The following is a 14127-nucleotide window of genomic DNA, read 5'->3' as shown; positions in this document are numbered from 1 at the left end:
AATGATGTAACAATTGAATCATCATCGGTGACCATTGAAAATAAGCTGAATACGTTGAATTTTTTTCGTCAAAATTTTCATCAATCAGAAAGTGATTTTGGATTGACATCAGTGGGTCTTGACTTGTTGCATGATTTAAAGCAGGATGTAACATTCATCAGAACAATGAAAGTATACAATTTTATATTTGATAAAATGTTTGCTGCGTCAAAAAAGAACGAACAAATAACACCAGAAATATTTATAGAATGGGCAGTAGAAGCTGTTCAACTTTTTCCTTATCCCAAGGAATATAACACCTCAAAAAGAAGTATGTCCTGAATGGCTTGTTGGATTTGATTGTTGGCTTGAAATCATTGAATACAGTTTAGCTATGAAAAATCAATTGAGAGTACCATTTGATAAGTAATAAATAATAATTATTATTATTATTTCAACTTGATTATCATTTATGTTAAATAAATAAAAATAATAAAATTGTTAATTAGTTACAGATAATAAAGAAAAAAAACTACTGAAGGAATAAGATAATCATCCAGTCATTAACTGATGACTCAACTGATATTCAACAATTAGAGACAACAACATCAACAACATCAACAACAACAAGTGACTCAATAGTGAAGCTGATAACTCTGAATCATTATCAGTCCAAACAAGAAAAACCAATGAAAAATTAAATAAATATATAACATTTGAAGAAAAAGAAAAAGTTGTTCAAGCTGCAAATGCTCATCCTAAATATACTCTTGAACAAATAAAAATTGAAACTGGTTGTCAACAATTAAAAAACAAGAAACAATTGAAACAATGGAAAAAACATGTTGAATCAGGTAGTTCACTCGTTGATAAAAAAAACAAAAATTGAACGATGGGTTTATTCAAAATGTATAGATCATGATAAAGATATTACTTTACAACGAATTAAAATGTGGTTTGATGAGGCTGAAGAAAAGTATCAATTAAAAGAATTGAATTATAACGCTTCTAATCGATAGATTTCGAGATTTATCAACACTCATGGTATAACTATATAACGTCAAACGCATCAAAAATTTAATTTACTTATATTTTATGAATTATTATTGTCACTTCTTGATATTTCTTTTTCATTAACATTATTATTATTATTATTATCCCCTGCCAGAAATAATCTCTCCGTATTTTCTACGCAATTGAGACTTCCGGAGATATTATTCCGGACTTTTTTCGGGTTTTCTCCGGATTTTCTTCGAATTTTCTCAGAAAAAATTTCTTTTTTATTTTTCGTATGTAAACTCTTATTTCTAGTTTTTTGTATTAATTTTTCCATTTTTTTGTGTTTGTTTTTTTAAGTCAAAATTCCGGAAAAAATCCGAAGATATTATAGAAATAGTCTAGAGATTACTCCGTAAATATTTCCGGCAGTCTCAATTACGTAGAAAATCCGGAGAGATCCGGAGAAATACGGAAAAATCATGAGAAATCCGGAGAAATCCCGAGAAAGTCTGGAGAGATTATTTCTACCAGAGTCAATTCAGTATGTATGAGTACACTTATTTATACATTTGTGTAATTTATTTTTTTTTTCAAATAAACAAAAATATTAAAAGACCAGCAACACTTACCCTAGCGGAAGAGTCATTAATGACATGGGCGCTTATTCAATAGCAAATTAGTAGCAAGTCAATAGCAAAAAGAATTATGGATTACAAAGGCTCTACATTACACTAAACATATTAAATGATCTATAAATTAAGGAAAAATTAACAATGTTCCTACTATTATTATAGCTATTCGATGTCATTTCTCACAATGATAGCGAAGAATGATGTTAAATTTTTAGGTTATGTCCGAGCTGTCATTCGTTGTTGTCTGAGTTTTGGTAATTTATGGAAACTTACCGCGAGAATGGAATGACATGAAATATTCACTATTAGTTATTCATAAAAGTACAAAACACGATATTTATCATTATTATTGTTTAATTGTTTATTATATTGTTTTTTTAAAAGTTTTCAACAACAATACATGAAATTTAAAAATAAACAATATAATAAACAATTAAACAATAACAATGATAAATATCGTATTTTGTACTTTTTTTTTTTTTTGCTATTGACTAGCTATTGACTAGCTATTGAGTTGCTACGAATTTGCTATTGACCCATGTCATTAACAAGTCGCTATCAAACTGTTGTTGAGTGTTCCGCTAGGGTAGTGAAGAACTATAGTGTTTGCACCAATAGGTATACATATAAGAAGTAATTAAATAATTAATGATCTCTCTCATCACTACTGACTCGGCATTTGTCCAGTTTTTTAATAATTTAACATCCATATTTTTTAAATAAAACTATAATTTTCAAGTATTTTAAATTTTTTTATTCAAAAACATAAACAAATATAAAGCTTATAAATTATATTGTGACATATTCAACGAAACAGCTTAGCTTAATAATTAAGTATTAATTAATTTTTCTTACTTTTTAAACATATCTTTATAACTAGTTAATCTTTAGATTAATCAAAATAACAGCTCAATAGGCACAATAATTAATGAAAATATTAAATTTATTGTAAAATTTTATATATTTATATATTTTAAAAAAAGAAAACACCTTTTGAAAACTAATCAAAGGTTATGTGTGTGTGTGTGTGTGTGTGTGTATTTTTATCAAATTGACACAATTATTAATTCAATAAAAATTGACAGAAATCAACAACAATTAGTTGAAAGTAAACTAACAGTTCAATCTTTTTTTTATTTTTTTCAGAAATTATCCATTATTGCTATGGAAATTGTACATGTTGCTTTTAAAAGAATTCAAAAGATAGTTTGAACTGAAAGATCTGTGAAAAAAAAAAAAAAGAATTTATCTAGATAATTATTAAATTTGGTATAAATTTTAAATATGATTATTACAGACATTTAAATTTGATAACAAAATGAGTTCAAAAATAATATTCTATAAATAATATAATTTCAATTTTTTTTATTGATTTATTTTCCAATTTATTTTCATTTATTTATGACAACAACAATTTCTCAAGAACACTTAAAAAAAATTCAGAATGTTTTTTTTTCTCAACTTTAAATGTCTCACTTGACAAAACAGATTGTAAATTGTTTTTCATAAATTCTAAACACTTGTCATTCAGTATTTCAAGATTATAACTATCAGAACAAACAAGTATACTTGCAACATTATCAAAATTTATCCTTTTACCAATAACTTTTTCACAAACATTTTTAAGACAATCAACCTGATATTTTTCAGCCACAGCAAGTAGATCCATTGGCATTTTGGCAACATTTGGTGATTCACCAGTATAAATGAAATGTAAAAATTCTTCAAAAACATCTTCATCAATATCTTCAATGACAACTTTATTTTTTTCATTTTCTTTTAATTGTTCATGACTAAACATTGCAGCAAAAACAGGACTACGTACTGCAAGAATGCCTCTGATGACAGGAAATGATTTTTTACCCACCTGAATGGTAACATCAGATAATTGCTCATTTAACAAAAGTTCTTTCAAGTCTGCACTCAATTTTTGTGTTGCATTCAATCTTGAAATTACATCAGAATTATTTATTTTTGTTCTATACATTGTTATAGTACAACAAACTTTAATTTCATCATTTTTAACATATCCATAGAATGGTTCCCATGGACCGAATCCGAAAATATTTACATTCCATTCAGTTTTTCCTCGAGATTTAGTGAAAATTTTTTTATGAATTTCTTCATTTTTTTTATGAATTGAAAATATACATTCTGTCTGAAATTTCGAAGTATTATTGAATGATTGAAGTTGTAGCTGAACTGACATATAAGTAAGACTAGTTCGATAATTTGAATCTATTCTCAAAATCCATTCATCGTTAAAATCCGAATAATGAGATGAAAAACTTGGTGATTCAATTATTTCTTGATGATACCGATTCCAGTTTTTAATTGTCCATTCATATGCCAATCCACAAGTTTCCATATCAGTACGATTGTCTAGTAAATGTTGTGATGTTACAAGTCTAATGGAATCCTGGGGAGCTCTAGCAACTTCTGACATCATTATGTATATTAATTATAATTGATTTTCAAACTAACAAATAAATTCCTCTTAGACACAATTATATTTCAGTATTTGCACAGGTTAACTTGACTGAGAAGCAATGACATTGAATGACATCATGGAAAACATTAGAAACCTCATGGCTGGTGGGAGCACATGGCAGCACATATGGTTCATCATCGATAAACCTCTTAATAAATTTATCGATTTATCAATAAATCTATTTAATCTATCGATATATTATATACATCGATAATTATTCATGATCATCATAATAATGCATAACATAATTATAAAAATTTTCTATCATAAAATAACATTTTTTAATACAAAAATAAACACATGATTTTTCAAAATTTTTATGTTTTTGTAGTCTTGGTTTTTTTTTGTTCGATATCTCTCGACATTTCATATAAACATTCATACCAACATCAAATCATAATATCCTGAAATTCTTGAATAAAAAAATTTTATCGGTGACAGGTGACCTGTGTTGTTGTTGTTGTGTGGTTGTTTATAAACACGTGTAACGAGTAACGACCCTCGTGGTTAAAAAATTTGTCGTAGAAGTTTTTCGAAAGAAAAATTATACTCCAGTATACATTAGAGAAACGTTTAATTATTAATTGTTGAAATTAAATTATCGAAAATGGATACATTAAAAAATCAAGTTGATGTCGACAACGATGTTGGGAATCTTTCTATTTCGAATTACAATAAAATTGCTGTCGAAAATTTGAGGTTAGTACTACCAGAGCACCAGCGTAATAAAACCATAATAACTCCAATTATTTATTAGTTTTTTATTGTTTTATTTTGTTATTATAGAGAAAATACAGAAAATTATTTGTGGTCTAAAAACAAGGACAACACACAACTTCTCGTTAATGATATATTTTTTGATTAGATAGACAGAAAGAAAAGATAATGAACTTATTGCTGAGTTACCAAAAATTTGTACTCTATTACCAAGAGCAAGAACACTGCCTAAGCAAAAGGTACCTACCAAATGGCAACAATTTGCCAAGGAAAAAGGCATTAAAAATAAAAAGAAACCTAAGCTTAATTGGGACGAGGAACTTAAGGTAAGATCATTAATCTCACAGTAAAATGTAAAAATAATTTTTTATAAAATTAATAAATTTTATTTGTGTTAATTTGTTAAACAGAAATGGATACCCACATTTGGGTATAAAAAGGTTGCTGCTGAATATCAAAAAAATTGGGTTGTTGAATTAAAAACAGGGGACACTCCACAAGAAACCAAAGTAAGCTCAGCAAAAAGTGAAAAAATAGCAAAAAATGAATTGCAAAGATTACGCAATTTAGCTAAAGCTAAAAAAATTTCAATACCCAGAGTTGGCTATCTATCCATTCAATAAAAAAATATATATTATTAAATAATTATGTATTAATTGTTTGAAATATATTCAATTCATTCAGGATAAACATTTTAAAAAACAGTCATAAAAATAAATATGCAAGTGTTGTTTTTAAAAAAAAAAGATCAACTAATCTTTTTTTCTCTTGGAAATTCAACACATACACACTTGACACTCCACACACGAGTTGTTAAATTCAATATTATTATTAAATTTTAAGTAGCATATATACTTGCAGGATCAACAAAGTACATTGACTTCTAAAGTATACTATAATTATTTCAAATTACTAAATACCAAGTATCTACGAATAATAAAAAATGATATTATTATCAGTGTACTTGTTAATTGCTACACTTGTAACAGCATCAACAACAGCTAACAAAATAACTGACTCACAAAAAGAATATCGTCCATAAGGTCTTTAAATAATTATGATTGTTTATTATATTGAGTTATTTTTTTGTTTAAACTTATGGAATTTATGATAAACTGACTGATCACAAAGGCAACAGAACAGCTAAAAAAGTTGATGAAGGACTTGGATGTGGCAAGGCAAACAATCGAATGGTAAATTTGATAAATAAATAACTCTGTGTTTTTATTTTTTTAAATATGATTGAATATCATGATGAACGTGAATTCAAACGTAGTGGGTTCCATGTATTAAATTCAGTGGACATTATTTTACACTGACATTGATGTACAGTATATTTTATTGGGTATTTTTAGAAAAGGATAGATTTTGTCTTGGTCAAACTGGTACTGCTGTTGGTAAATTATTAACTCATGATGATCTTGGTGTATGGTGGATTATTAATGTATTTTTACTTGTTAAAAATTCACTACTACCTGAGAATTGAAGTCAATTAGAATCCATATGTGTAAAAATGATAATAGAGCCATAAAAATTTATCCAAGTAAATAATTGAAAAATTAATTTTTTGTTATACAAAATATAATTAATATTTATTTATAATTCATCATTTTCAGGATGATAAAGTTCAGATAAAATTCGATATACATAAGATGGTTCATTTCCTCCACTGAAAAAGCAAATAATCTTGTTTTGATATTTCTCCTGTCGTTACAAGGCGATTCGCTGAACTTGTCACCAGTAATATCCAATTAATTTGTGGAAAAAAAATTATATTAATGACGTTAGTATATACATTAACTTTCATATTATATAATTTATTTTTCATTTAAATTTTTATCTTTTCATTTTAAATGATAAAAAATAAAGTACTGTCTCGTATCATTCTTATTCCTTTGACAGGGAAAAAAATATCATGATAAAAATTAAAATTTAATTTATTAAAAAATTAAAGATAGCATTTGATTTTATCAAATAACGTCTAGATAATTTTTGCGCAGTTGTTGATTGTTTTTTTCTTTTATATATGCATTTATCACTAATAGCAGAGATGACCTCAGACCGACTTGATCAATGTAACCTTGAGATGATTATTTTTTATTAAACGACATTCACTTTAACAAACAACTGTGTGTATTAAAGTTTGAGCATCAGACTGAAATACTCAGTTGATTTGACACTTGCAAGACGAACAGATCTTCGACTATATAATATGTATATTTAAATATTTCGTTTTTTAATAATGGATATTTGGACGATACTTTTGAGTATTTTAGTTATTATAATTGTATATCTTTATTATGAATATGGAAAAGTGAAATATTTTGAAGAACATGGAATTCCACATGAAAAACCATGGCCACTATTGGGAAATGTTGGAGAAACATTGCTCAAGAAAAGAACAATATTTCAATATGTCCAAGATGTCTATAATTTAAATAAGGACGCTCAATACGTTGGCATATATCAGTTTAGTAAACCAATTGTATTTATACGTAATCCAGAATTGATCAAATCAATTGCCATAAAAAATTTTGATCATTTTGTTAATCATCCGACGTTTATTGATGCAAAAACAGAACCACTTTTTGGTAACAATCTTATCTCATTGCATGATAATAGATGGCAATGATGATGACATCACAAGCTTTTATTTTTTTTTTTGGAGTAAGTTATAATTATGTTAAAATTAAAATAAATATTATGTATATTATAATTAATTAAATATAATTTAAAAATCAGGGCTTTGAATCATCATCAAGCCTCATGTCATTTGCTGCACACGAAATCGCTGCTAATCCTGAAATTCAAAAAAAACTCCAAAACGAAATTGATGAAATGTTTGAAAAAACAAATGAAGATGTTACATATGAAGCTGTAAATGGACTTGTTTATCTTGATGCAGTCATTAATGAAGCACTCAGATGTTATCCCATTCTTGGCGTTCTTGACAGAGTTTGTACAAAAAGTTTTGAATTACCTCCAACGTTACCAGGAAAAAAACCACTTCGTCTTGAACCTGGTGATTTTATATGGATGCCCGTCTATCCAATTCAGAGAGATCCAATGTATTTCGATGATCCAGATAAATTTAATCCTGATAGATTTATTAAAGACCCTAAAGGCACTTTGAATTCACCAGCATATATGCCATTTGGTTTAGGTAATTGTATTGTTAATAATTATTTTAAAAATAGAATTGTATTGTTAATTGTTTTGAAATTTTTTTCAGGTCCACGAATGTGTATTGGAAATCGATTTGCATTATTAGAGACTAAAGTGTTATTAGTGCATCTTGTTGCTAAATGTCAACTCAAACTGGGCAAAAAAATGATTATGCCACTTGAGTTCAGTAACAGCATGATGATGAGTGCTAAAGGAGGTTTTTGGTTGGAAATTCAACCAAGAAAAAAATAAACAGCTATAATAATAAATAGCTAAATTTATTTAATATATTTTTGGTAAAGGAATGAAATTAATTTGAAAATTATTTTCTAAATAAAAATTAATATTATTTCTAAATAATTGTAAGGTCAATAGTGGCCAGAAACATGCAGTACATTTTAATCGAGATGATTGAAAAACAAAAACAAATCAAAATTAATAAACGAGATATTTTGCAACAAAAAAATTGAATATGTGGCCGTAGAAAGTTGATCCATTCACATATTAATGAGAAATTTATGTCAATCTATTTTGTATAAATGAATTTATCTATGAAATTTTGATTTTTATATATACATTGATTTGTTTCTTACATTACAAATTGATTCAATATTTTATAATAATTGTTTCGATTTAAAACCTAACATTATAAAAATATCTATATTTCTTTTTTTATTGTTATTCATTCATTGTTATTATTTTTACAACTTCGAGTTCAACAACTATTGTGTGTGCATGTGTGTGGATTTTTTTAATCAATCAATGATAAGGATATGCACTTATTAATTTAGGGATATTTCAAAATTATATTTTAATAATTTTTCTTTCTTTCTATTTTCGATCTGTCCATCAAGTTAAAAATAAAATGAGAGTGAATGGAAGAAACAGTAACAAATGTTGAAAAGCCAGTTGTTGTTTTTGACTAATGATTAGAATTTACAAATAATTATTGATATATGACAGATGAAGTTTATAAGAAAATTATTAAAATTAAAAATAGTATTTATTTTTCAAAAAAAAACTTGACAGCTAAAAAAAGAATAATAAGGTTTGTAAAAAAATAGTCTATTGATAAAGATTTATTTTTAAATATGTATTTTATTTTTTTTTTATTACAATATAGTGGTTTAGAAAAAAATTAAGTAAATCATTTCAAAATTTTTAATATAAAATATATAAAACAGTTTTTTTTTATTCTCTTTTTTTTTTTTTTTTAAACCAAACCAATGAAAATTTTTTACTCTTTTTTATAATCAACTTAATTTTCTAACAACAACAATTTCTCAAGAACACTTAAAAAAAATTCAGTATGTTTTTTTTTCTCAATGTTAAATGTTTCACTTGACAAAACAGATTGTAAATTTTTTTTCATAAATCCTAAACACTTTTCATCCAGTTTTTCAAGATTATATCTATCAGAAAAAACGAGTAAACTTGCAACATTATTTAAATTTATCGTTTCACATATTATTTTTTCACAAACATTTTTAAGATAATCAACCTGATATTTTTCAGCAACAGCAAGTAGTTCCATTGGCATTTTTTCAATATTTAGTGATTTACCAGTATAAATAAAATATAAAAATTCTTCAAAAACATCTTCATCAATATCTTCAATGACAACTTCGTTTTTTTGATTTTCTTTTAATTGTTCATGACTAAACATTGCAAAAAAAACAGGACTACGTACTGCAAGAATTCCTTTGATGGCAGGAAATGATTTTTGACCCACTTGAATTGTAACATCAGATAATTGTTCATTTGACAAAAGTTTTTTCAAATCTGCACTCAATTGTTGTGTTGCATTGAATCTTGAAATTACATTAGGATCATTCATTTTTTTTTTAGATATTGTTATTGTACAACAAATTTTAAGTTCATTATTTTGTAAACATCCACTAATTGCAGGTATTTCATACATAACTATTTGCGGTGATTGATTGAATCTATGTGTACCACATGTACATAATATATCATCATCTTTATTTGATATTTCACATTCTGCTTTTAATAAATAATGTGAAAAATTATTAAATGATTGAAGTTGTACCCTCATCCATAGATGTTGGCCTGAACGTTCTATTTGCAAAACCCATTCATCATTAGCGTCAGAATAATGAGATGAAAAGCTTGGTGATATAATTTTTGGCTTGGCCCATTGACCGAAGTTTTTAATTGTCCACATGTATGCAAATTCATAAGTTTCCATGCTATTAACATATCCTTCTTTTGACATTATAAGGTTAATGGAACCATGGGTTTTCGGTCCATTAACTGCTGACATGATTGTGTTAATTAATATTCGTTTTGCGATTAATAAGTTTTTTTTTGGCACAACGTATTTGCGTATATGTACAACTCAACTCAGTGGACCCGCGATGAAAATTGAAAATGACAGATTCAGAGAGATTCCCACTACATATGATAGGCAGCGTCCAGATAGATACACTGCCAGATATAGAGTATAGACACTGCTAGACACCTAGACACACTGAAATATAATAAAACTGGAAGCCGAACTCTGGCGTCATAAGTGTCGCCGAGAGAGAAACGAATTGGGTGTGTTCTTGTCTTTGTCGGTACAGTCACGTCAACTTAAATTGGTTGAGACTACTGAAATATAATGTATAACTTTTATATTGTGTAGTATCAATTTGTTTTGACGTTGACTGTACAGGATTAAATGTGCGCATGCGCGAGTGAGAGGTAAATACAGGTAAATACACCCAAATGTTGCTGTCTCTGGCTACACTCCCGTGCATTGGCTAAACCAGGCTAAACATAGGAATCATAGGAATTCTCAATTCAGCTTCCAGTTAAATATGTTTACATATATTTCAGTGTCTAGAGTCTAGACACAAAAAGCCACAATGGGAATCCCCTCATCCTCATGGGACGCTTTATCATCGATAAATCGTACATTAACTAATCAATTAATCGAAAAATCTATGCAAATTAATGATTAATATATGTACCTACCTTTTATATACGCCTTGATAACTATAATGTTAATCATATGATATATGAACACTTTTTAAATATAATCAATCAATTATTATTATTAATTATTATTAAAGGTTATTCTTTTTATACACACACACACAATATTATTGTTGCAAACTGACAATGTCAACATTACAGTGTCATGTCACATTCTCATTAAATAACTGATTCAATTATTAACAATATTAGATAATGTAAAGTACAATAATAATTAATAACAAATAAAATAGAAAAAAAAAATCTGTACTTAAAAATCGGAAGAAGCTGCAGAATCTGTTGATGAAACTGTTGATATAAAAAATGTAAGTTAAATAATAATTTTTTTGTTTATTTCATTTACATTATCAACACTGTTATATGGAACATTTTTATCAGCTTCTATAGACTTGGTTATCTTATCAAATTTTCAAATTACTAGGATCAATTATACTTGGTGAATCAACTGAATCAGATGATGGTCAGTTTATAAAATATTTAAATTCAATATTTTATTACGTAATTAACACAATTATTAATTGAATGAAATATACACATTTAATGAAGGTGCAAGTTGGAGCAGTGCTAGTATCGCTATTGATATATATGCACCAACATGTGCAACATATATTGATTTACAATCAGCAAACGCTAAAAAAAATTTCAACAAGTACAACAGTAATCTCCACAATAAACTCCGTATGTATATCAATATAATCAATATTTTTAAAATAGTAAATAAATAGTTTATGTAATAATAATAAAATGTTCATATTTATTTATTTTTCTTTAAAACTAGATGAAAGCAATAGGTCATTGAGAAATAACGTACGTTTAACTATCAATGAGTATACACTGTCAAGTAGACGTAATGTTATTCAACGACTATTGAAAGAATTTAAAAGTTTAAATTTCAATGATATATTAGGAAGTAAATAAAAACAAAATATATTAATTTAAATAGGTAAATATTCAGTTAAATGTATTCAATTAATTATTTAAAAAATTGAATAACTAATTATTGAAAAATAATATTTATTTTTCAAATAAAACTTAATAACTAAAAAAAAGATAATAAGGTTTGTAAAAAAATATTAGTCTATTGATAAAAATTTATTTTCCAATATTCCATTTTTTTTTTTTATTACAATAGTGGTTTAGAAAAAAATTAAGTAAGTTATTTCAAAATGTTAATATTTCATTAACAAACCACTGATGAATATTCTTTATTTTATGACAACAACAACAATTTCTCAAAAACACTTAAAAAAAAATCAGAATGTTTTTCTTTGTCAACTTTAAATGTCTCATTTGACATAAGAGCTCGTAAATTTTTTTTCATAAATTCTAAACACTTTTCATTCAGTTTTTTAAGATTATATCTATCAGAACAAACAAGTGTACTTGCAACATTATCAAAATTTATAGTTTCACAAAGTACTTTTTCACAAACATTTTTAAGACAATCCACCTGATATTTTTCAGCAACAGCAATTAGTTCCATTGGCATTTTGTTAACATTTGGTGATTTACCAGAATAAATAAAATGTAAAAATTCTTCAAAAACATCTTCATCAATATCTTCAATGACAACTTCGTTTTTTTGATTTTCTTTGAATTGTTCATGATTAAACATTGCAGCAAAAACAGGACTACGTACTGCAAGAATGCATTTGATAGCAGGAAATGATTTTTGACCCACTTGAATGATAACATCAGATACGTCTTCATTTAACAAAAGTTCTTCCAAATCTGCACTCAATTGTTGTGTTGCATCAAATGTTGGAATTACATCAGAATTTTTTATTCGTTTTTGGGACATTGTTATTGTACAACAAATTTTAAGTTCATCATTTTGTAAATATCCATTAATCGGTTTTAACAAGTCTGAAGTCAAAATATATCCACCCCATGTAATTGTTTCTAGAAACTCATAAAAACCATTCGTTTTAGTATTTTCGTTTCTATTATTAATTGATATTTTACATTCTGTTTCTAAATGTGAGGTATTATTAAATGATTGAATCTGTAGATCAACATTTAACCTATAAGTTCCACAATCTATTTTCAAAATCCAATTATCTTTAAAATCAGAAAAATGAGATGAAAAAATTGGTGATTCAATTGTTTTATGCTTCCACTCACTGAAGTTTTTAATTGTCCACTCATATGTAAATTGACAAGTTTCCATACCAGTAACATAGTCTTGTTTTGACATTAAAAGTTTAATGAAACCCTGGGTTATAGGTCCATCAAGTACTGACATGATTGTGTTAATTAATATTTGTTTTGAGATTATAATTTCTTTTTAGCACAACGTATTTGTGTATTTGTAAAACTTAACTCAGCTGGACTCGCGATGAAAATGCGAAATTTTCACTGGACACTGCTGAGTACTGGGCAAAGACAGCAAAGATTCTTTTAGACTGTTTGTCTGTTTTAGACAATAGACCACATATGCATGTAAATATATTGTGTAAGTGTAGAGTGTACACGCAATAAGGCACAATCAGGCACAATGGGAATGATGGGAATCCCCTGATCCTCATGGGACGCTTTATCATCGACATCATGGCGCTTTATAATTGATTAATCACAGTGATTACATCGAAATGTCTATACAATACGACTATGATACTACGCTGATAACTATAATAATAATAATAATAATAATAATAATATACAACATTATAATTGAAGTTTTTTTATTATAAAATAATATTTCTTGATAATAAACAAACACAGTACAGCATTATTTCGAAATAACTTTCATGTTGCGTTGGTTTTTTTGTTCGATTTTTTCGACGTTTTGCACGAACTTCAAATCATAAAAAACAGCTGTCCAGACCTGATTCAATTCTTGACAATATTATAAATGGTGTAAAGTACAATAATAACAAATAAAGTAGAAAAAAAATTGGTATAGTTATTACAGAAGAAGCTGCAGAATCTGGTGATGAAACTGTTGATATAAAAAGTGTAATAGTTTGATAATAATTCTTATTGTTAATTTCATTTACATTGTCAATACACTGGTATATAAAATATTTTTATCAGCACATCTTCTAGACTTAGTTTGTATCAAGTTTTTAAATTACCAGGATCAATTATACTTGGTGAATCAACTAAATCAGACGATGGTCAGTTTATAAAATATTTAAATTC

At 26.8% G+C, this 14127-nt stretch overlaps 3 protein-coding genes and 1 pseudogene across 3 annotated transcripts; 1 reads left to right on the top strand and 3 right to left on the bottom strand.

The window, feature by feature from the left end:
* Positions 1–3009: 3009 nt before the first annotated feature.
* On the bottom strand, positions 3010–4059 carry LOC122859805 (protein roadkill-like). The gene is made up of 3 exons (XM_044163492.1): positions 3818–4059; positions 3405–3556; positions 3010–3332 (listed from the first exon to the last, which is right to left on the bottom strand). Exons 1-3 carry the CDS (start codon positions 4057–4059, stop codon positions 3010–3012), a joined length of 717 nt encoding a protein of 238 aa, XP_044019427.1.
* Positions 4060–6977: 2918 nt separating this feature from the next.
* Positions 6978–8554, top strand: LOC122859427 (annotated as a pseudogene).
* An 835-nt stretch (positions 8555–9389) lies between these two features.
* Positions 9390–10219, bottom strand: LOC122859804 (speckle-type POZ protein-like A). Its single transcript, XM_044163491.1, has 3 exons — positions 9903–10219; positions 9467–9794; positions 9390–9395 (listed from the first exon to the last, which is right to left on the bottom strand). Exons 1-3 carry the CDS (start codon positions 10217–10219, stop codon positions 9390–9392), a joined length of 651 nt encoding a protein of 216 aa, XP_044019426.1.
* Positions 10220–11233: 1014 nt separating this feature from the next.
* LOC122859803 (speckle-type POZ protein-like B) lies at positions 11234–13228 on the bottom strand. The gene is made up of 2 exons (XM_044163490.1): positions 12367–13228; positions 11234–11271 (listed from the first exon to the last, which is right to left on the bottom strand). The coding sequence occupies exons 1-2, from the start codon at positions 13226–13228 to the stop codon at positions 11234–11236; spliced, it is 900 nt and encodes a 299-aa protein (XP_044019425.1).
* Between the last annotated feature and the right edge of the window lie 899 nt (positions 13229–14127).

The sequence above is a fragment of the Aphidius gifuensis genome, linkage group LG6, assembly GCF_014905175.1.
Source record: "Aphidius gifuensis isolate YNYX2018 linkage group LG6, ASM1490517v1, whole genome shotgun sequence".
Classification (NCBI taxonomy): Eukaryota; Metazoa; Arthropoda; class Insecta; order Hymenoptera; family Braconidae; genus Aphidius; species Aphidius gifuensis.
The sequence above is the reverse complement of the archived record's forward strand: the minus strand, read 5'-3'. Positions and strand labels throughout refer to the sequence as shown.

Bases quoted from the DNA above. Each gene is read 5' to 3' on its own strand.
- LOC122859804 (XM_044163491.1), bottom strand. From the start codon at position 10,219: ATGTCAAAAGAAGGATATGTTAATAGCATGGAAACTTATGAATTTGCA. The intron at 9,795-9,902 runs GTATGAAATACC...TGTAATTTCAAG, and splicing joins CAATCACCGCAAATAGTTAT to ATTCAATGCAACACAACAAT.
- LOC122859805 (XM_044163492.1), bottom strand. From the start codon at position 4,059: ATGATGTCAGAAGTTGCTAGAGCTCCCCAGGATTCCATTAGACTTGTA. The intron at 3,557-3,817 runs GTCAGTTCAGCT...TGTAATTTCAAG, and splicing joins CGAACTAGTCTTACTTATAT to ATTGAATGCAACACAAAAAT. The intron at 3,333-3,404 runs GTCATGAACAAT...ATGTTTTTGAAG, and splicing joins TGTTTTTGCTGCAATGTTTA to AATTTTTACATTTCATTTAT.
- LOC122859803 (XM_044163490.1), bottom strand. From the start codon at position 13,228: ATGTCAGTACTTGATGGACCTATAACCCAGGGTTTCATTAAACTTTTA. The intron at 11,272-12,366 runs GTACACTTGTTT...TTATATCAACAG, and splicing joins AAATTTTGATAATGTTGCAA to TTTCATCAACAGATTCTGCA.